General features: G+C 48.9%; 1 protein-coding gene and 1 long non-coding RNA gene across 4 annotated transcripts in view; one reads left to right on the top strand and one right to left on the bottom strand.

The window, feature by feature from the left end:
* The window catches only part of ZNFX1 (zinc finger NFX1-type containing 1), a 128,228-nt gene extending 114,514 nt beyond the window's left edge, over positions 1 to 13,714 (bottom strand). Inside the window, exons 1-3 of one of the 3 annotated variants that reach the window (XM_069651184.1) lie at positions 13,498 to 13,714; positions 4,653 to 4,768; positions 233 to 2,083 (exon numbers count right to left, since the gene is read on the bottom strand). In XM_069651184.1, coding sequence (XP_069507285.1) covers positions 233 to 2,083; positions 4,653 to 4,722 — 1,921 coding nt within the window. In that variant the 5' untranslated portion in view covers positions 4,723 to 4,768; positions 13,498 to 13,714. Of the gene's footprint in view, positions 1 to 232; positions 2,084 to 4,652; positions 4,769 to 7,057; positions 7,079 to 12,107; positions 13,153 to 13,497 lie in introns of those variants that run through there. The other 2 variants (XM_069651185.1, XM_069651186.1) reach the window with 2 other exon arrangements.
* LOC138580557 (uncharacterized) overlaps positions 1 to 21,954 on the top strand; it is a 319,738-nt gene that overhangs the window by 216,781 nt on the left and 81,003 nt on the right. The window lies entirely within an intron of this gene.

The raw sequence follows: 21,954 nt of genomic DNA on the forward strand, positions 1-21,954 counted from the left end.
TCGGTACTTGGTGACAGTGTGGAAAGGAGCGCTTAGGTGTCCATGTTTGATACACCTAGAGGCATCCTCACATGACTGGGCCATGTTGGAAAGGACAATGGGAGAGGAATTTTAGAAATGATTTGCGAATTAAGTAAAAGTGGACATCTCAAGACACTCCGGATCAAGATGCGAAATGGACAAGAAATTGAACAAGACATTTGAAAAATGAGTTCTACTGTTTGGTTCTTACCTGTTCCAGGAGGTCCTTGGATAATGGCCAGCTCCTTGGTCAGCGCAAGTCGTAATGCATCCATCTGAGAATCGTCTAACAGCAGAGCTTCTTTCGATGGCCAAGCTGTAGGATTCAGGATTTCAATGCTGCGATAGGTCTGAGGTACAGGCACCTTGTCCACACTCGACCCGCTCTCTAGCAAAGAAGAAAGGTCGTAGCTGCCACCCATCTGCAAGTACTTGGGAGGTGCAACCTCTGGGTTGCACTCTACAATGTATTTCTGGAATGGGATATCCTCCTCTTGAATCTCCTGCAGCCCTTCTAGGACGTGTCTATAGGCCTCAAAGTATGCTGTGGTCTCCACCATGAGAAAAGAGTCTGAGGGCTGAACATCTGCCAGGAGCTCTTGACTCTGTTCAAAGCGCAGCTGCACCATTCCATGCTGCAGGCACTCAGCATCACGGTCTGACACAGTGGCAAACAGGAATGTCTCAAAGTTGTCCTTGGACATGCAGACCAGGGAGCCATAAATGAGACGCTTGGAATTCTGCCACCGAACAAACTTCAGGGGTTTAGTGTCAAACTGTACCTTGTATACAATTCCTGAATAGGAGCACAGGGGGGCGATGATCCGTGTGTCAAAGTAGATCCTGATGTCATCAAAGCGCCTCTTCCGCAAACCTTGGTCCTCAAAGCTCTCGAGAAGCTCCATGATGCCTTCCCTCAGGGGTCTGACAAAATCCTCCCGCAAGAGGCGGAAATGTGTGTCTAGGTAGATGGAAGTGCTATCATATCTCCCGGAAAGCATGTTGGGGCGAAGGAAGGGCCTATCATTCTTGTGGATCTCATTGTATGTGGGGTAAATGGTAATTGTGCGGTAGCTGTCCTGGTCATTGGCCTCTGAATCTTTCATGGTGTATGTGTCCACATGCAGAGTTCCTGCTCGTCTCCTCTCCTGGAGGTGCTGAATGTTGGTCTGGATTTTTTCCACACTCTTCTCAACCGTTTCACCAATATCCACTCCAGATGCTCTCAGGGCGTTCATTGAGGCTGGCAGGATGGAAACAAGCATGGATGTTTCCTGTACAGAGCTTGCCGGGAAGACACTCACCAGATCCTGCATGAGGGAGACAATGTTGCCAATGTGTACTGGGTATTGGTGGCGGCGACAAGGCATACCATCCGTCATCATGCCAACTACATAGTGCGGAAGGCACATCTTGAGGAAATTGGATTCCTTCAAGATGCCAAGCAGGTGCTGAACACTTTGGCGATCAAGCTTGGAACTGCAAGCCTTGCACAGCACCTTGCATATGAGCTCTAGGAAGTTTGGCTTGATGGATGGGAAGGAGAGCAGCTCTCTCAGCCCAGAGTGGGAAGCAAGCGTGATGACCACTTCAGAGGGGTCCTTGTCCAGGAGCTCTTCCATGGCTTTGAACCCCAGCCTCCGTACCAGCTGAGGTTGCTCACGGCCCTGTGCTTGGTCCTGCTGAAAAGAACTTTGTGGGTATGCTCTCCGTTCTCTTACATCTTGGATCTCAAACCGCCCTCTTCTTCCCTCGTTTCCAGGTCCGTTCCTTTGCCCTCTGCCTCTATTCTGGGGTTGGCCATAATAGTTTCTCCTTCCATTAAGTAAGTCCCCTCCTAAAGGGTTTTGTCCATTGTCACCACGTAAACGGGCGCCTAGAGGGTCAACATTAGGCCCTGGGTTTCTTCTGAGTTGGTCTGCTGGTGGATTTTCTCGTGGTTGGCCAGCCCCAAGCTGGTGCCCTCTTGGTTGGCCGGCCCATGGTGCATTTCCTCTTGGTTGGCCTGCTCCTGCTGGATTTCCTCTTCGCGGCTGGCCACCATTCCGACGTTCTCCAGCTCCTAGCAAGAAGAAAACATTTAAACAAAATTAGGAAACTCAATAGCCATCCTAACTTCTTACTGAAATCAAATGGGAGAAGCCGAAGGGGGATTCCATGGCTGCATTGCCGATATCAGTCTGACCTCCACCTGGATAAAAATAGTATTCCACTTGTAATGAATGTTGCCTCAATATTATGACATAGAGAAGTGGACGACAAAATAATAACCAGGGGCACCAAAGCTAGTAAGGTTAGCTCTTGTCTGATCTGGCCACTTGGGCCTTACAATCCTTAGCACACTTTACTCACTAATCTTGGAGGATGTGAAACAAGCTTGCAGAAATTGCTTCACTAAAGTGGGTTGTGGTGCCCTGGTAAGCACAAGCTACAGTAGGCGTGGCTGAGGTCCAGTAGGTGAGGGTATTTGATCATACACACACGATGACTGCATATTACCTATCTCATAATATCCTTATTTACCAATCAGAGTGTTTTCATTTTTGGATTTAAAGCACAGATGTTATGGAGAGTTCCCATTTCTGTGCTAATTCCCTTCACCCTTAGGGACCCCCAGCTCTTTTGCTGGACTTAGGACTTTTACATTTTTAAGTGAGTGAGTGAGACCTTTTTCCCACTCTCTCATGTGTTTTGATCTGATTTGGATTTTGTGTTTTCACTGTTTTTGGAGTCTGACAAACTCCCTAGGCATCTACTTTTGTATGGCGACACACAGCACCTTCATGTCAGTGTCACTGATAAATCCTTTAAACTTCTCATAAGGTTTAAAATACCTTTTCTTGTGCAAACTCCAGTTCCCAAGAATAATAAAATGAAATTGACTTTACTTACCTTTTCTCTTTATAGGTCCAGCACACAACACCTTATGTGGAGTGCTGGGGGGTTACTTAGTAGGCCCTTTTCCTACATTCTCATGTAACATTTTTATGTTACCCTCACTACTTTAAATGGCTGGTGGCAGTGGTTTAATGTTTCCCACCATTGTACTTCTACCACAGGCTGAACCCTCAGCTGCAGTACAACACCCATGGGTGACCATTTTGTCAAAATTGTCCCCGACTTCTTTTTTCATCATTTTCTGTTTGTGAGATCTTTCTTGGGTTTTACTCTGTGCGTCGAAACAGATTTCAGCCCTTTGTTTGTCTTGCCTTTGGCGGGCTTCAGCCCTGAAGCCCGCCCCTGGCTCCAGTGTGTCTGGAAGGACAGGATGTGAGGGAGGGTCCTGAAACTCCCCTGTCCTTTGTCTCTAGGAATGACTGAATGCAACCAGTCCTGATTGGCTGGCTTGCTGTCCTTCAGTCCCCTCACCAAAGTGCAGGACCCAAGGAGTGAAGGAAACCCAACCGGTATACAAGATCTGCGACAGTGCTGTTTGCTAAGTGCTGAAACCGCGAAGTGCAGCTGAACCGAAAAGAGCCCCTATCTGCTGACGACCTCCCAAGTGTCCTCCCTCTGGCCCCCATGACTGAGGCTCAGGAACCAGGGTCTGCACCGCTGTAGCAGGACAGAATCCAGCTGGACCACTCTTCTTCAAACCAGAGGTACTGTTAAGACTTGGGGTACTTACCTCATTGTCTGTTGAGCTGTGCTTTTCTCAGTTGGGAACTGCATTAGCTTATTTTTTTGGAGTTGAGTCCAACTCTTTTTCTCACCGGCTATAAGTGATTTTCTACAAACTCTCAAACTTTGTGCAAGACTGTTTCTGATCTAAGAAGGGCCTCAGCTCCATAGACTGTGCTCCAATTGACTTTGGCTGTCCTGGCTCCCTGTAGACTCTTCTAGTCCACTGACTTTGATATTGTTTGTCCCTCATAGGTGGTAACTTGTTATAGACTGTTGTTATTGATGGGAAAGGATTGTCTCGATTTCATTGGAAGATTTAGTTCTCCTCACATTTACTGAGAACCTGTTTAACCTTTTCCTTCCTTAAACCTTTCCTTTCTGCAACTTCAGAATCTGCAAAGTAACTAATGTGATATATAAATGCCATTACTGTCCTTGTGAATGATGTCACCTCAGGGTTTAGGAATTGTGTAAGAAGCATTTCCAAAGAGTATCCACTAACTTGTTCCGATTCTAATAAGTAATTTTAAAGTATATTTACAGTTTTCCGTGAATTGCCTTTTTAATGAATGCTTATTTAAAATTGATGTTAAATAAATAAATAACTATTTATAACAGAGACCTTGAGTGCAAGTGTTACTTGCCTACTTGTATTTGCGGATTTCATTTTTACAGCCCTACAGCGCACAATTCCCCCTCTTGAGATAGGCCTGGCGACTCAGTCACACTACCAACTTGTGTAGTACGGACCTATACCAAAAAGTGGGTTACCTAATACCAAGCAGATAAGTGTTGTGTAGTCTCACACAGTGTGACTGCCTCAATTATTGCCTAACAGATCCTACTGATTTTGCTGTTCTTTGGAACGCCTTCCTGCATATGCTCTCGTGAGCTTTTGGAGTGAAGAAATGCCCCCACGAGTTTTGCATTAGTTCTTAGTGTCAGAAAGTCTTTCTTGAGCTGAAGCCCCACACCCTCCTACAGCAGCATCACCAATAACTTCTCACCTCTCCTGTTGGCATTGGGCGGCTGTTGGGCTCCTTGGCAAGGCCGCCTGTTGGGGTGGTTGCCCTCCATTCTCAGAATGTTGCTTGGCTCTTGACCCTGAAGAAGGGGCAGCAGGCTGTGGGGAGAAACACAGAGCGGTGACTTTGAGGCTCCATTAGAAAAAGCATGGCAGACTAAAAGGCAAGGGGGCGGGATAATGTTCTGTGCAGGCAGGGCCGGCCTTAGGGCAGGGCAGCCCAGGCGAATGCCCGGGGCACCATTAGCCCTCACCACACCTGCTCGGGGGATTCTTCCAAGGTCTCCCCCGAGCTGGCCTGGTGGGAAAAGGAGCGCAGGCGCCCTTTTGAAATTAAATGTGCCCCGTTCATGTGCTGGCGCCAGGCTTTCGAGCGTGGGAGCGGGGCACATTTAATAACAATAAGGCGCTGATGCTTTCGCATCAGCGCATGTTGATAAATGTGGCGACCCGGGGTGGAAGGGAGACATTTTTGTTTTGCCGCCCAGGGCGTTGCCGCCGCTAAGGTGTAGGCAAGGGCTTTGCGCCAGCAGCATAGCGCACGTGACAGTAAGGCAACAGTGTATGCTTGCAATCTGTTGGAGAAGGGTGCAAAGCAGTGCATCCTTAACAACTGGGTAGTCCGGGAAACAAATCCGGTGTGTTAGTCAAAGCTCACCACTGTTGGTTGGCCAGCCCTCAAACATACAATAGCCAAATAGCAGGTACATGCCAGCCAAAAGCTCCCCTCATCCACACAACAGCGAACTCTTTGGTCAAAAGCATCGAAGGCGCGCGCTCGGACACACTGTGCGTGGACAGAATGGAAAGCAGCAGTTCCCACAGGAACGCCGAGCGGATGCAGTGTGTGGGGGGGCGTAGGGGGAGAGGCTCCATTGCATGCTACACTCAGACGCACAAAGAAAAGGTAATACGAGGACAATGCTGGGGCGAGCTGCACTGCAAACGTTCGTGGCATGCACAAAACAGGCCACGCTCACCCGGACAAACGCACAGAGAAAGGAGGAGAGAAACAGGCAACGATTGCAAGCATGCACAAACAACACGTATAGTAAAAGCAGCCGTGGGTACCTTCACACTGGCACCAATGAGAGGTTAAGCAAGGACATCAGCAGTGCAGACACTTGCAGAACTCCAACAGTGATACACTCAGAAACCGTGACCGCACACGGAATACACAACAACGTTTTGCAGACAGAGCAGTTGTGCTTTCACTGCCAAGCAGACACCCAGATCTTTGTAGTGGCCTCTGGGAACATATCCACTGCCCAGTTAACCTACAGCACAACATAGTCACCAATGGAACCTTCACAAAAAACCACAGCAGACTCCTTCCAGGCGCCTTTAACACGTAGCAATATGGTGCACATTGACTACGTACCCTACACCTTGCCTCCTCCCTACGAACACATGTTTCATACCTTCCCCTCACTCCTCGCATCTCAGGGTTCGGAATTAAGATCTGATGAACATGAACCAGCTCCTGGGTGTTGGGCATCACTCTGTAGGGAGGAGCTACCAGGAGATGCTACTTTAACTTTCTCCCCATTAAATCCAATCCAACGTTGAATGTCCTTCATCTATGTATGTCCACTTATGTATTGCCACTGGTGACTGTTCCACTTACTCCCCCCGCCCCACCCCACAACCTGGCCAGAATGTCCCTTAAACTCACCCCATTGTAAGAAGTTCACTGCTTCCCATCAAATCTGATTTCTTATCTATTGTAAATTCTTTCGTGACCAAAAGAGCATTGTTCCTCTCTGTAAAAATAAGTAAATAAGCAAGTGCTCTACTCGAGGCCAGTTCAATCCCCAGGTGTACTCTCTGTCCTTCCAAAACACCCCCTCTCTCGCGGTCTCCCCCTCTGAGAGTGCGGGTCGTATGCCTCGATGCTGCACTGCTGGCCGGCACAGGAGAAGACTCTCCTCTAAGGAGATGCTGTACACTAAGAGTGTGGAGAACAGTGGGAAACTGGGGGCTGGGCAAGGGGCATTTAGTGCTATGGCTGGGAGCCTATATGCACTGTGGATCTACGTTAAAAGATCGTATTGGAAAGCTCGAGTTACAAACAGCAGAGCCGACTTGCTCGCATTTTGCAACTCAAACTTTTCCGAATGTGCTTTTTCGTCCCCCGCTTTACTGTGATGTATGCGGGACACCCCTGCACTCCATAATGCCAAAATAGGGTGGCGGGACACCCCCATAACCCCCGCTTCTCTTGTCTGGTAGGGTGGGACACTACCACAACCCCTGCTCCCCTTGTAGGGTGGTGAGACACCCCCACAAACCCCGCTCCCCTTGTTCTGCATTGTGGGCTACGTTTTTTTTTACCAATGCGCACTAAAAGCGCCTTCGGCTTTTTATTTACGAGCTTTTGGTGGGTACCTTGCACTGTTGCTGTGCTCAGGAAGCCAGGGCCCCGGTCGTTCTTACTCTCACTCTGCTGCCTTCCCTGCACCTGCTCACACCGGATGGTGGACCCAGGTCGGTGGAACGTGCAAGACTGCTGCTTGTGAACCCTGTGCTGCAGGCCGGGCGAGGTTGGTTCCAATTCAGCAGGAGTTTCGGCCTTCTGGTCACAGCCTGAACATCTCCGTCAATGCATGGCCGGTACTTCCTTCTACGTGGAACATTTCCCACAAGTAAGTGGTGAAAGGGCGTACTGGCTGAACACTGCCAAACATTTTACATTTTACACGCACGCACGCACGCACGCCTACCTCTCTCTCTCTCTTCCCCACTACAACCAAAAAACAAGTTCTCCTCCACCCAGCCTCTCTAACAGCAGTCTCAAGCTTGAGCTTCCTCAAGGCACAAGAAAAATAACAAGGAGGTGTGCACAAAAGGACCAGTCAGCAGCAAGCTGCTTTAGCCTGCAGGGAAAACGGTGTGCATCGGAGGTTGGCTCCCCGTTCCCCAACGAGAACCGGTCTCCACGGCACACGCCATGGCCATTTGCAGACTACCAGTGCAAGGGTGTTCATGGGAAGCGGAGAGAGAAGTCATCAGTGGACGACTCTGCATGTTGGTTTATACAATTGCTGGCCAACTTGCGGCCCACCAGAGGTTTTGGCCTACAATTCCCATCAGCCCTAGGCAGTATAGTCAATGGCGGGAGGATGGGAGGGTGGAAGTTGTATGCCCAAACAAACAGAGGGCTGCAGGTTTTCCCACCACTGGTTTATATGTTTGAGTTGTGCCCCCTTTCTGTCCATTTCGTGGCACTGTTGCTGATGTGTCCACTATGGCCAGGCATCTGGAGCGGTGTGGGTTGAGCAGATGTTCCTTGAAAATTGTGCCAGAGTCAGACCATAGGGCAGGAGCAGCAACATGCATCTCTCCAAATGCGTTGGGCTGCAACTCCCGTAATCCCTCAGCATTGACTATGCTGGCTTGGACTATTGGGATTTGTAGTTCCAAACATCTGGAGAGCCAAAGGTGGCAGACCCTTGCCTTACAGCAGAGGTCTTCAGACTGTGGGTGGCGCGAGAGCCCAGCATGAAATGCAAAAGAAAACAAATAATATATACATTTTTTTAGATTGGAGGAAATGGGCGGGGGCGGGTCACATGGTCGGACTGGACCATAAAACTGTCTCAGGCACCAATGAAAAAGCGGCCTGCAGTTGCAAATAGATATTCATTCTTTTAGTCAAAGACTGTTTGAATAGTACCCAGGGGGGGTGTTTTTTGTTCAAATATAAGCAAATTGTGATATTTAAACAAAATGTATTCAGCTACAATGGTCAAAACTACGAGCTGCATAGTGAAGTAACTCATCGAACTGGCCCCCATTGGTCAAAAAAGTGGCCCGTTTTGACTGGCCTACACTAGCATTTTGCATTTTTGGTACGGGCATCGCCCTATTGCTCTATAGGCCAGTCCGAGCCTGGCGGCTCATCCATAATGGGCGAGAGGGCATCCACCCAGTGATCCCGACACCCAGTATGGAGGAGCCGAGGAGTCAATCCAGTGAAACACTGAGCGCTCCCTCAGCTGCTTTTTTCCAGCTAAGGGAGGGCTCCTGGGCTGGCTGATCTGTCAAAGGGAAACGCTGTTTCCCTTTGACAGTTCAGTTCCCCAGCCGCACATGCTCAATGAGCCATGCAACGCTGGGGGCGTTTGGCTTTGCCAGCATTACATAGCTCATTGGAAATGCTGGCTGGGGCCCTGCATATCTGTATGTGCGAGGGGGAGCTCCTGTGCCTCTTTGCACATACAGAAAGAACAACCTGGAGCGGGGCATTTCAGAACCTACGCGCAGGCCCCTGTAGAAGGTACGTTTATGTCCATTTATTTTTTATTTAAATATGTGTATGAATGCATGTATGTTTGTGTTATGAGTGAGTGTATGGTGACCAGTGCTCGTATGAATGATAGACTGATTGCTGTTTGAATGTGTGTGTGTGTGTGTGTGTTTGTTTCTTTTGGTCCATTGAGCTGATTTTGCAGACTGGTGGGTAGACTGGCGAAGGAGGGTTGTTCAACAAAGGCATTTTCAAAATGCCTTTGTTGCACAACCCCCCCTACCCACCTGCCAAAATCAGCTCTCCTTCTGAGGTGCTGTGGAGACACGGGGACAGGGATGCCATTTCTTTTGCTGGATATCTAGCATAAATGTCCAGTCAAAAATACCATGGTTTCCCCCTTGGCCCCCCAGCGCCAATTGTAAACTATTTGGCTTTTTACCCTTTTTTTAAGTATACTCTAAAATGCAACATTTTAACCCATTATTAAAAAAGAATTCACAGGGGGAAGACTCCCCGAACCGCCCTTCATTGGTTCGGGCTCCCTCGCTACGCTCGCTTGCTATGGCATTTTTGGGGGAAATATTTATGGCCCTCCACTTAAAAACGTCAACAGCTCCCACTGGCCTTCAGACTGCATTGGGAACGGGCTGGGAAGAGCCCAGGGCCTGTGGTGGGGAGCAGGATGGGCCGGAGCACTGGGATACTGGTAGGAGCAGGGTAGGGAGAGCCCAGGGTCTGTGATGGGTTGGAGAGAGCCCAGGGACTGGGTAGCAGTAGGATGAGGGAGCCCAGAGACTGTGATGGGAGGAGGTGGGAGAGCCCAGGGACTATACTGGGAGCAGGGTGCAGTAATGGTGCATACCAGTTCATAGCCATTTGTACATACTGTCCATTTGTCATTTTTTTCGGGGGGTGGCAGCCTGCCCAACTTTTGCTCAGGGGGGCCCAGGACAAACAAGTTCGAAGACCACTGCCTTAGAGGGTCAGCAATCTGTGGCTCGCCAGATGTTTTTGCCAGCAACACCCATAATCCCTCACCGTTGACTACCATTTTGTGGGCTGATGGTAGTGGCAGTCCAGAATATATGGTGAGCCAAAGGTTGGAAATTAAATGTAGTCCATTCCCAAGACTTACTATTCTACTCAGGCTGGGGTTCTACAGTGTTTGGGACCACCAATGGGACAGTACACTGGAACATTGAATACCTCTAGTCTTCGCAGGGCGGGCATAAGAATGGCAAAGACTGGTCATCGCGATCCCTTGATGTCTCACGCCACATGGTACCTGTGAGCTCATGACTGAGAGCATCAAATACAGGTAAGTGGACAGATGGACCGTACCATGGTTTTGTTGGGTGGAGGATAGAGAATCACCAATGCCACTGTGTGTTTCATGCAGCAAATGCAGGGGAGGGCCCCAGACACTGCTCACCTCCGAATGAATTGGACTGTAATTCATTAGACAGCGGCTTTGTGGTAGAGGACGAGAAGGGTGCAGCTTTAGAGTCAAGAATGTCTAAAGGACACAAGGAATGGGGGCATGCGGGGGCTCTTGCATGGTGGGTATTTGAGTGCCTTGGCACATCTGAGAGTTTACCAGAGTCTATTTGCAAGAGTAGCTTTCTAGCTAAGACATTAGCCCCATTTATATACAGCGATATTTTTGGTGGGGATAATATGTAGTGATAGCGATGACAACGACCTGGGTCCAAAAGAGATCAAATGTGGAGGGGTGCGTAGGTATGACTGCAAGCAACAGGGACAGCACAGTTGGGTGCTATGAACACAGCCTAAGCATGTTCAGGGGCATGGCACCTGCTAACCACATACACGCCCTTCTTGGTGGGCTGAAGGAAGCACCGGCTTTGTCTGGCCAACCTGACACCAAATAAGTGCTGCAGCGGCCTAACCACTGCTCCATAGCATGGCTGGCATCCAACAGATTTGCTGAAATAATTCGCAGTGAGGATCACCGGACGCGGGGCGCCCATTGAGACCAGAGGGTGGTCCTTATAGGACATCCTAACATTAGTTTTTGTTGTGCAGGAACATGTATAATAATTTTCAAGTAAATGCATGCACTTTTTGCTCTGTGCCTATATTATATCAGCTGCTAGGGGTCCAATCAGAATATTTTGAATTGGGAAATTAGAGACCAAATTACAGAATGGTATTTATACCAAAGGGTCGATTGCTACTTTTGTACTTGCCAATGCATAGCATTGAAAAGGATCGAAAGTGGTCGAAACACGTGTCGGCTAAGGCAAGACTGTGGTTTTAGGGCAAGAAATTCATGATTTAAGGATATTAAATATTTAATCAATGATGGGACAAGCACAGTCTGGGTGGTGTATTTTGTAAAGAAGAATCCGTAAAGTGGTGGCATTGCAAGTTTACCACTAGCTGATATGCCCTGGCAAGTAGAAACGATCACATGGAGGGCGCCTATGCAAAACAAGGCATAAAACAGGACAATACTGTGAATCGTGAGGCTATGCTGCACATTGACCACGCCCCCTGGCTGGCGGGGCGGGTGCAGATGGCAAGGCCAAGCAAGCTGAGCGTGGGAGAGGCTGGGCATCAGCTATCGCCTTGGCCATGAACAGTCAGCTTTCCTTGATGGAAGTGGCCTCGTGACTCACAAACACTGAACTAGTGTACTACAGACGCAGGCATCCCATGCAAACCAAGAGACCGGTACAGGCGCAAGCTTCCCCACAAGCACTGCTCCAGGCTCAAGCTCGCACAAACACTGATCCAGGCGCAAGCTTCCCTCGCAGGCACCCGACCGGTACAGGCGCAAGCTTCCCCACAAGCACTGCTCCAGGCTCAAGCTTCGCACAAACACTGATCCAGGCGCAAGCTTCCCTCGAAGGCACCCGACCGGTACAGGCTCACGCTTCCCCACAAGCACTGCGCCAGGCTCAAGCCTCGCACAAACACTGATCCAGGCGCAAGCTTCCCTCGCAAGCACCCGACCGGTACAGGCTCAAGCTCCTGCGGCACAAGCACTGCTCCAGGCACAAGCTTCCCTCGCAAGCACCGCTGCCACACAAACACTGTTCCAGGCGCAAGCTTCCACACACACTGATCCGGCGCAAGCTTCCCTTCAAGCACCCGACCGGTACAGGCGGAAGCTGCCGCACAGGCACTGATCCAGGCGGACTAGTATCTGCGCAAACGTACCTCAAAAATCAAGAGTTAACAGGTGCATTTGGGCATCTGGAGATACAAGTCGGCCTCTCTTTTACCATTGTGCCCCCATCTGCGCGGCCACCCAGGCGCCATCCAGCCACCGACTCCATGCCGCATGATGTAACGCCGAAGTTTACCCCCGCCTGACCCACTTCCATTACATGGTGGGTGGGGGCTCAGTCCACCCGCGGAGATGAAAGATGCCCTACTGTGCACAGCCACCATTTTATGATTGCTTTGTCATAATCCAGTGCGCTGTCAACACACTGGGCAGGTTCACTGCCTCGTGGGATTCTCGCCCTGGTGTATTCATTTCCACCCCACGTTATCCTCGACTCGTCCTGCTCTCACATTCGCTGTTATTGTCACCTAGCATTCACCCTCACCCGCTACTTTCGCCCCAATCGTGCCCTCCGCTTTCCTATTCACCCCGATCGCACTGTCTTCTGTTATATTCACCCAGATCTTGCCCTCCTCTTTCCTATTCACCCCGATTGCACGGTCTTCTGTTATATTCATCCCGATCGTATCCTCCGCTTTTCTGTCCCCCCCTGATCGTACTGTCTTCTGTTATATTCACCCCGATCCTGCCCTCAGCTTTCCTATTCGCCCGGATCGCACTGTCCTCTGTTATATTCACCCCGATCCTGCCCTCAGCTTCCCTATTCGCCCGGATCGCACTGTCTTCTGCTATATTCAACCCGATCCTGCCCTCAGCTTTCCTATTCGCCCGGATCGCACTGTCCTCTGTTATATTCACCCCGATCCTGCCCTCAGCTTCCCTATTCGCCCGGATCGCACTGTCTACTGTTATATTCAACCCGATCCTGCCCTCAGCTTTCCTATTCGCCCGGATCGCATTGTCTTCTGTTATATTCACCCAGATCCTGCCCTCAGCTTTCCTATTCACCCGGATGGCACTATCCTCTGTTATATTCACCCCGATCTTGCCCTCTGCTTCCCTATTCGCCCGGATCGCACTGTCTTCTGTTATATTCACCCCGATCCTGCCCTCAGCTTTCCTATTCACCCGGATGACACTGTCCTCTGTTATGTGCACCCCTGTCTGCCCCCCCTCCCCTGTTATATTCCCTCTCCTGCTATTTCCCGGTGATTCTGACAGGTCTTTCTCCTCATGCCCGGACCCCCTCTCTCTCCTCAGCCGCTCTTGTTGTTATCTTCCTGCTCACAGCGCTCAGCCGCCTCCCCTGAGCCCTCACCGGATGCACAAAGAGCCCCCCCTCTCCGCTCGATGGATTCCATCGCCCCTCTACGGGGCTGGGGGTCAGTGCTTCTTCTTGGCCCCGCTTTGAAGGCTGAGGGGGGTTCAGTCCCGCGGGTGGGCCCGCCGGGGCATTCCCACCTCGGCGGACGCCCTCACCTCTCTCTGGGGCTCCTGGCACCGTGAGCTCGTCCTGCCGCTTGTCTTCGGGTTCCGCCGGTTTCTGAGGAGGGGGCCCGCCGCTGGCCGGGTCTTTAGCGGCCGAGGTGGGCTGGCCCGGCCCTGCCTTGTCCTCCCCCTCCCCGGTGCATCGTTTCGGTTTCCTTTCCCCGGCTGAGCTCAGCTGCCCCAGACAGCAGCTGACAGACACCAAGGAGGAGGAGGAGGAGGAGGCGGGCGGGGGAGGAGCCAGTAGTCAAGGGCAGAAATACAAAAGCAACCAGAATAGCATGTTCCGCTTCTCCCTCCGCCACCCCGCCCCTCCGCCCCCAGCAGTGTCTCCAGGCTAGCTCCGCAGAAACGAAAAGGAAACTCAGCCGGGTTTCTATTTCCTAGTGAAGGCTACTCCCTTTTCCCCTTCTTCACACAGCCGGGAGTTTCAGGTTAGCTTGCAAACACAATACCGTTCTGCAGGGGCGTATTAGGAGAGTCACTGATGTGACATCGTCATTCCCTTCCATATGGGGGGCATGTGACCCCAGGCCAGCCGCTCGTCACCTGTGTCAGTCACACCTTTGGGAGACGCAGCCTCGGCTTCCCTTCAGTTGCATTAACGCGCTTGGAAATGTGGGGTCCTGGTCTGGCCCCATGCATTTCCATAGCGCCTAAACCTGGGGTAGGCAGGAGGCACCTGTCTATGGTGTGTACGTGCGCCATGCATCGGAGAAGCAGTGTTGAGACCTGGATTCGTAGTAACAACGGAAAACACACCGGTTTCATTGCCTTATAAACTACTTGTCCAACATCGAAAAATAATACAGTTCGATCGCTAACCCGTGACAAAGGACTATGCCCACTGGCCCAAGCTTTCCCGGGCCCCTAGTTTAGGGTCAAACGAGGTACCCTACCAGGGTAGGACTGGGCCATCAAATTGTCCCAGGAACCAATGAAAAAGTGGTCCACAATTGCACATGGCTATTCATTCCTTTTTTGACACTGTTTGAATAGTACCCAAGGAAGTTTTTTTGATAAAATGTGATGGAAATTGTGCATTTTAAAGAATATTTATTCAGCAACAGATCAAAAACCACTAGTCACATAGTGAAGCAACTCATCAAACTGTCACACATTGGCCAAAAAAGTGGCACACTTTTACCCCAAAAAGTGGCCCACACCAGCATTTTACGTTTTTGGTTCGGCCATGGGCCTATTATCCTATAGGTTAGTCTGAGCCTGTTCCCTACCTAGGCAGGATAAGGACTCTGAGACTTCTGGGCCTCTACTCTGCTCACCTATTTATACTTGTGGCTGAGCAGTGAAGGCCAAGCAAGGGGGGGTGTGATGGATAAGGGGGCACAAGGTTAGTAAGTGAATAAAAGGAGTGTCTGTCCACATCAGACAGTATCAGTTAAGTGAACTGAAAGAAAACCCCAGGTTCAAAGTGTAACGGTTTATTGAGAAGCCACCCTCAACACAGGGAGTCCCTTCTCTCCCCACTCAAGTGGTTATCCAACAAACTGTTTAACATATTCTTTTTTTTAGCTCTATCTCAGACACATATCATGCCCACTGGATCCCTCGCCCCTGAGCTAACAATGAGCCAAGAACCAGGCCGGTGAACAGGAAATATATTGGTATTTATTTAAATTAAAAAAGTAATAGAAATTAGCACGAAAATTTCAAAACACCAGTTTATCCGTGGCAAAACACAGTCAACTTTTCTCAGCATAAATACATCACAAAACAAAAGTGAGTTAAAAATAACACAGACAAAATTCTTCCCCTTCTGTAAATTTCACTTCACAAAATAATTACGCTGGTCAATAGAAAAGGCACTTAGGCAATGTTGTGTGATTTTGATTTTCCAGCAGGCTTGAAAGGCTAGCAGTAGGATTTCAAGATCGGTAAAAATACATATAACAATTATAATTTCGCCCACACGTTTGGTTTAAAATAAACCGAGGGTGATTTATCACTTTGTTTTTCAGACCCCCGCATGCCTTGGTCTAGGTTGGGAAGTCAGATGGAAAAATTTGAATGCTTTGGGGAATTTTGGATTTCAGAACCCCCTTGCTGAAAGGCCAGTGTTGGGGAAGCTGGATAAAAGGTTGGACTGATTTAAGAACAAAGACAACCCTCTTCCTTATGGAAGTCAGGGACAGCTGGACAACAAGGATTACCCAATTAAATTATAGGCTATACTTTTTAGCGCACACTGGGAAGTGTGATTTGTTAATTTTGAATGTTAACAAAACTCACCCCATAGTGTTCTGCCAAATGGGGAATTAATGAAATTAATATTTTTGGTTACATAGGCTAAGGATATACACAGTTTTGCCCCCAACCCCCATTTCTCACTATAAAGGGAAAAGAATGCAAGGCAATCAGACTTCTCCCACTTACATAGCAATCCTCTTTTTAAGGTTCAGGAAAGCCCGCTGCATCTGAGGACACTCTGGAAAGATAGGTAAGGGGACTGGTCCCTCCACTCTAAAAGATGGCCTCCCACTCTCAACCACAGGACACAGTCAGCTTTGAGACCTTCCTAGAAATAGAGTGCTCCACACAGATGCACTCTCAGCAATCTCCTCTGGTGTCGCCTTACAGCTGTCAGATTGTAGTTTGAGCAGCCTTCTCTCTGTCCTCCTGTCTTTCTCCTTTTTCTGTCTCCCTGGTTTTTACGTTTCTCCCCTGTCCTAGTGCAGTCCCCCTTATATAGCAGAAATTACATCACCAATTTTACAATCTTGGGGAAGTACCCTGCAATAATCCCTGCCACTAGGATTGGACAGTTACCCTCTCTCTCTCCGCCCCAAGTCTTGGTTATGGGGTTTGGAGCAACATCTGACTATTGCCATTTGTCACCATCCTTTGTTCACATTTCAACTTTTTGACAAAAACTAGTTATGTATCACAACTTCATAATTGTACTAGAAACTGCCATACTAAACATATTTTCTGTTTTAGCTGATCATGGCTAATTAGATAAGCCGACCCCCAAATCTGTACGATGTAGCATGGCCATGTGGCACATTTTTGTCATTTCCATAAAAAACACAATAGTTATGAAGATGTAAGTTATTAAACATATCTCTAATTTCATTTTCCACCTTTTCACCAACTCTCACATTTGGTATATGTTCCGATCAACCAGAAACCTAGTCTAACTGGCCATTACAGTTCCCAGAGTCACAGGTAGATGCATTTTATATCCCCAAACTCGCTGGGAAATTACATAAAACATGGTATACAAATGAAATCAATCCACAGTATGTTTGCTGCGCAAAATACCTAAATGATAATGGTCTTTTAAATTAATTGGGAGTGAATCATAAGTTTGCTTCATCCAGCACAGCCATCTGTCTCCGTCGGCCAGCCTGTGACCAGAGGTTCTTTTATGAGTGTCTTTGAAGTTGGTAGTGTGCTCTTTGAAATGGGGGCAGCAAATCTGCACACCTTTTAGTCATGCTCCAGCCAAGGAGGACTTTCCCTTGAAGTCTTTGCTTTAACTGCCTTCAGAGCCATCCAGTCTGGGGAACAGTGGGCTTTCCTCACCTTCAGCACAATATTCTATTGCGTGGGTCATTAGATCGGAGATGTGACATCCAAGGCTGGAAGTGGGGCTTTCCTTTGCAAAGTTTTTCCCTCAGCCAGAAACAGATTTTTCCTGAAGACCAAGGGCCTCATCACGAGTTGGGCGCTAACCCCGGTTAGCCCTACCGCCAAACCCCTAGGCGCTATTAGCGCCGTATCACGGGTTTGGCGGAATGGTAAGTTCCCATTCCCCATTGGACCCAATGGGGAATTTTCGCGCTATTACCGCCTGCCATTTTTCCGCCAAGGCTGTGATTTGGCAGACCCTTAAGTGCGGCGGTAATAGCATTACCGCCGCATTTAAGGGTTATTGCCAAACTCGTGATGAGGCCCTTAGTGTCTTTTCATATGTCACTGGAGTTTTGTGGGTGAAACATAATATGCATTGCTTTTGTCAACCCACACATCATGTTTTGTTTTCTTGACATTTTTCTGAGAGCAGTGATATTTGTCCTCATTTTGTCTTTTTGAAGCCGTTTTAATTTGCAAACACATGTGCAGGCTGTTTTTGCTTTCAATGTTTAAAAATCCTGTTTTCCATGCCACAGGATTGTTTGATTCCTCCTTCTTTGGTAAATTAAACTGTTGCTTGTCCATTTGTAATGACAGGCAGGCCCCTTTCCACATGGCTTTTTAACTTTATGTGAAAAAAAAGCAAAAACCAGGCCGTTTTGTTGCAGTGTTTAAATACCTGCCATTCATGTGAAAGGGACTTCTGTCTGGGAACTTTAAATGCACCCCACAAAATAAATATTGTATCATTTTTAGGACCCTTACTACAGACAGGGTTAGGCTCATCCAAGAGGTCAGTGTCAGTTTAAGATACCTGAGCTTTGTACAGTCAACCTTCTTTAGCTGATGCCCCTGGGGAGAGGATAGGCTAATTCCTACTTCAACCGAGTTCCAGGCCTTCCTAAACTAAAACGTGGGAAAGGTGAACTGAGTTATGATTGGCTGAGCTGGACGCGATGGCCCTGATGCTACCCATTCGGTTATAATGGGGGGGGGAATAGGACTTGCACTTGGGACCAATCAGGCCCCTTTTGAAGAGAGGTCAAACACTTGGGCATCCAGAGCTCTGGATGGTTGTCATGATGCCTACCCCCGGGGAACCAGACCAGGTCCAGCAACCCCGGAAGCAGGCATCAAGTTATTTTGAGCAAGCCCAAAAACCCCTGCTAAGGGCCTATGGCGCCAGGCTCATATGGAGAGTCAGTCCTGGCGCCATAGGTGCCAGGCTCATAGAGTAGAACTTACCTGATGCAGACCATGCTGCAAGCTTACCTGATGCAGACCATGCTGCAGAGCTCCAAGCTAAATGAGGCCTGGGAGGGACTATTTTACCTAGGGACTATTTTTTACTCGGTTGGGGTTGGGGAGGAATACTTACCAGGGACTACTTTGGAGGCTATTTAAACCACGTCCGAAGAGCAGCACACGCTTCACGTTATTCTGCATCCAGCAGCGTAACGCTCACCGTGTCTGCAAGCCTGCATCCAGTCTTCTGCCACGCCCGCCTTGAGCCTGCAGCTCCTAGAAAAAGGGAGGAACAGAAGGAGAAGAGGTTAGAATAAGAGCAAAACCTTCGATCCTTACCTGAATTCCGGATCCACCGCGCCTTCGAGCTGGAAGAAAGAAGCATTTTACGCGCGCCGCCTCACCTGCTGCAGCGCCGCGCTGAACTCACCGGCCTTCGCAGCATCCTCACGATCCACTGCATCCTTCTGCACGTTCCCGCCGCACTCTGGCACCTAAGGGGAACACAAGAACAGCAAAGGTGAGCCAAGGGAATAAACAGAGGTAATAGTAACTACCCCCATAGACTTACCTGATTACCGCCGGGGGTACTATTCCTCTTCACGGGTCGGCGCAGTCTCCATTGCATCCTCGCCGTACCCCGGCCCCTAAGGGGAACAAAAGGACAACAAGGTGAGACGAAGGGACAAACAAGGGGAACTCTTCTCACCACAATAGACTTACCTAATTTTACCGCCAGAGGAATTATTCCCCGAACTTCATATTTTCTCTCCACACCTGAATAAGTGAGCAAGCCACAGGTTACATTCTGGCCTTATTTTATTGAACTGTGTAGGATAAGCCAAATCCTTACCTGAACTTCGTCAGCTACCACGAGGAACTCTTCGCTGGGGTCAAGCTGCAAACTGCAAGGAATCAGACAAGAGTGAAAGTCAGACATGTGAACTCTTATGAACTACATACTTTTCGGAGTCAATATTGTTCTGGAACTCACCAATTCCTTCAAGGCAGTGAAGCAACTGGTTATCAATGCACCCCTGCGCTCTATGCAGGATGGAGAGGTCATCTTTTCAAACCATCAGGTGAGACTATAAGAGGGGACATCAAAGGTGATCTGTGGGGAGAACAGCGGGGGTGGGGGGACTTACGCTCAACCCCACGGGTGGTTAATTCCCTTTCTCCATTTACAGAAGAATATTCCTACGGGTCAAGCAAACGAAGCTAGGTGGGCCAGTCCAGTCTATCATCTCGGCCCTACGCGTCACATTGGTGGAGACCGCAGCTGTCCAGTTCAGATCGACGCCTCTGTGGGAGCCAGGTGAGCATAACAGAATGCAAAGCCTACCCACAAATTCCCACCCGGGCGTTATGGATACCTCAGAGACTGACCAATTGGCCCAATTACTAGGGGAACTGAGGGCTGAAGTGCATTCCGCCTGTCAAGAAAGCAATGCTCTTAGGAGAGAACTGATTTTGTCAAAGGAGCAAACTGATGACCTTGCTAGGCAACTATTGCAAAGCCAGGCTGGACAAGCACCCCTACCTGGTTCCGGGGGCAATCCAGCTCCTGTGTTATCGAGTAACCCTGTGCAAATAAACCTACCAGGACATATTCCATTAGCCCCACCCGAACGTTTTGCCGGAGATCCCAAAAGGTTCGCCGTGTTTATGAACCAATGCCGCTTGCACTTTTTATGCAGACCTGGAGCCTTCCCAAACGATCAAGCCAAGGTAGCCTTTGTATTGTCATATCTCAGCGGCAGTGCAGCTGATTGGTCAATTCCACTAGTTACTCAGGATGACCCAATTCTTCGGGATTTTCAGGGCTTTCAAACTAGCATGGAAAGACTATTTGCCCAGTACTCCCAAGGACAGGCCCTGGATAACGAACTTTTGTCCCTACGACAGGGTAACCAGGACCTTCTATCCTACATAGTGACCTTTAATAGCTTAATAGTGGAAACTGGATGGCCTGAGGTAAAAAGAATCACGTTATTTCATCAAGGGCTTCGAGGAGAACTCAAGGATGTCTTGGCTCAAGTCGTGAACCCACCTCAAGGCTGCGCTGAATATATACACTTAGTGGTCCAGTTAGATCACAGACTTCAGAACAGAAAGGCTGATCGAGCCAAGTTTGAGAATCGGGTGTTGGTCAAAACCCACGCTAACCCCAAAGGAGCAGATGCTTCAGAACCCATGCAAATCGGAGGGGTTAAAGGACCCTTAACCCAGAAGGAAAGAGAAAGGAGACGGCAAATGCAATTGTGTCTATATTGTGGAACTTCTGGACATTTTCTACCGGATTGCCCTGTAAAACCACCCAAGAAGGTGGTAGGAGCTGCTGATAAAAGCCATATGGAGTCAGACTCGGGAAACAACCACGCCTGACAAGCGTAGAGGTCCGCTTGCCGAGCTTGAAGAAGGATACTCAGACCTCGCATTTCATCATACCAATGGTCCTCGTAGATCCAGGGCAGCCATCGCGTATTCACGCAGTAAGGGCATACATTGATAGCGGGGCCATAGGAAACTATGTGGACTATGAATTAGCTTCCAGGATGAATCTACCTCTCTGCCGAAAAACCACCTCAGATGTCATCACCACAGTCGATGGAACTGAAATTGCCTCTGGGCCTGTAACTCATTCCACCGCAGAGATGACACTATTGGGTCAGGATGGGCATCGAGAGACTATTTATTGTGTTTGATCTAATCAAAGCCCCACAGTTCCAAATAATACTGGGGATACCCTGGTTGGAAACACATAATCCTTGTATTGATTGGCGAGAGAAGAGAATAACCTTCCCGGATTGTGCACAAACCTGTTACCCAAAGATAAATCAGAACGCAGGCCTGGCCACAGTAACCACAGCAGTCATGCAACTACCTCCAGAATACCAAGAATTCCAGGATGTCTTCCAAAAGGAACAGGCAAACACCTTACCTCCTCACAGATCGTACGATTGTCAAATCGATCTCATACCTGGTGCAAAACCCCCTTGTAGCGGGATCTATGCCCTTACGGAACCTGAGAACCTTCACCTACGACAATACTTAGACCAGTACCTTGCCAATGGCTTTATTCGCCCATCCAAGTCCCCTGCATCTTCAGCTTTGTTCTTCGTACCCAAAAAGGAAGGTGACCTCAGAACGTGCATAGACTACCGCGCATTGAACCAGATAACTGTTAAGAACCGATACCCGTTGCCTCTGATCCCTGAACTACTAGACCAAGTGAAGGACGCTTGTATATACACTAAATTAGATCTCCGGGTGGCATACCATCTGGTACGTGTAAAAGAGGGCGACGAATGGAAGACTGCTTTCCGCACTAAGTATGGGTTATTCGAATACCAGGTGATGCCTTTCGGGTTGTGCAATGCACCAGCAGCCTTCCAATGCTTCATGAACGATGTCCTTCGTGAACTCATTGACGTTTGTGTTGTCGTGTATATCGATGATATTCTAGTATACTCCTCTTCAGAATCTGACCATGTGAAGCACGTCCGAGCAGTCCTTGAGAAAATGCGCCAGCACAAACTATATGCAAAAATAGAAAAATGCGTTTTTCATGCCACAGAAGTTGAATTCCTTGGGTTTATCCTG

This window comes from Ambystoma mexicanum, chromosome 3p, assembly GCF_040938575.1.
Source record: "Ambystoma mexicanum isolate Mex_15411 chromosome 3p, UKY_AmexF1_1, whole genome shotgun sequence".
NCBI lineage: Eukaryota > Metazoa > Chordata > Amphibia > Caudata > Ambystomatidae > Ambystoma > Ambystoma mexicanum.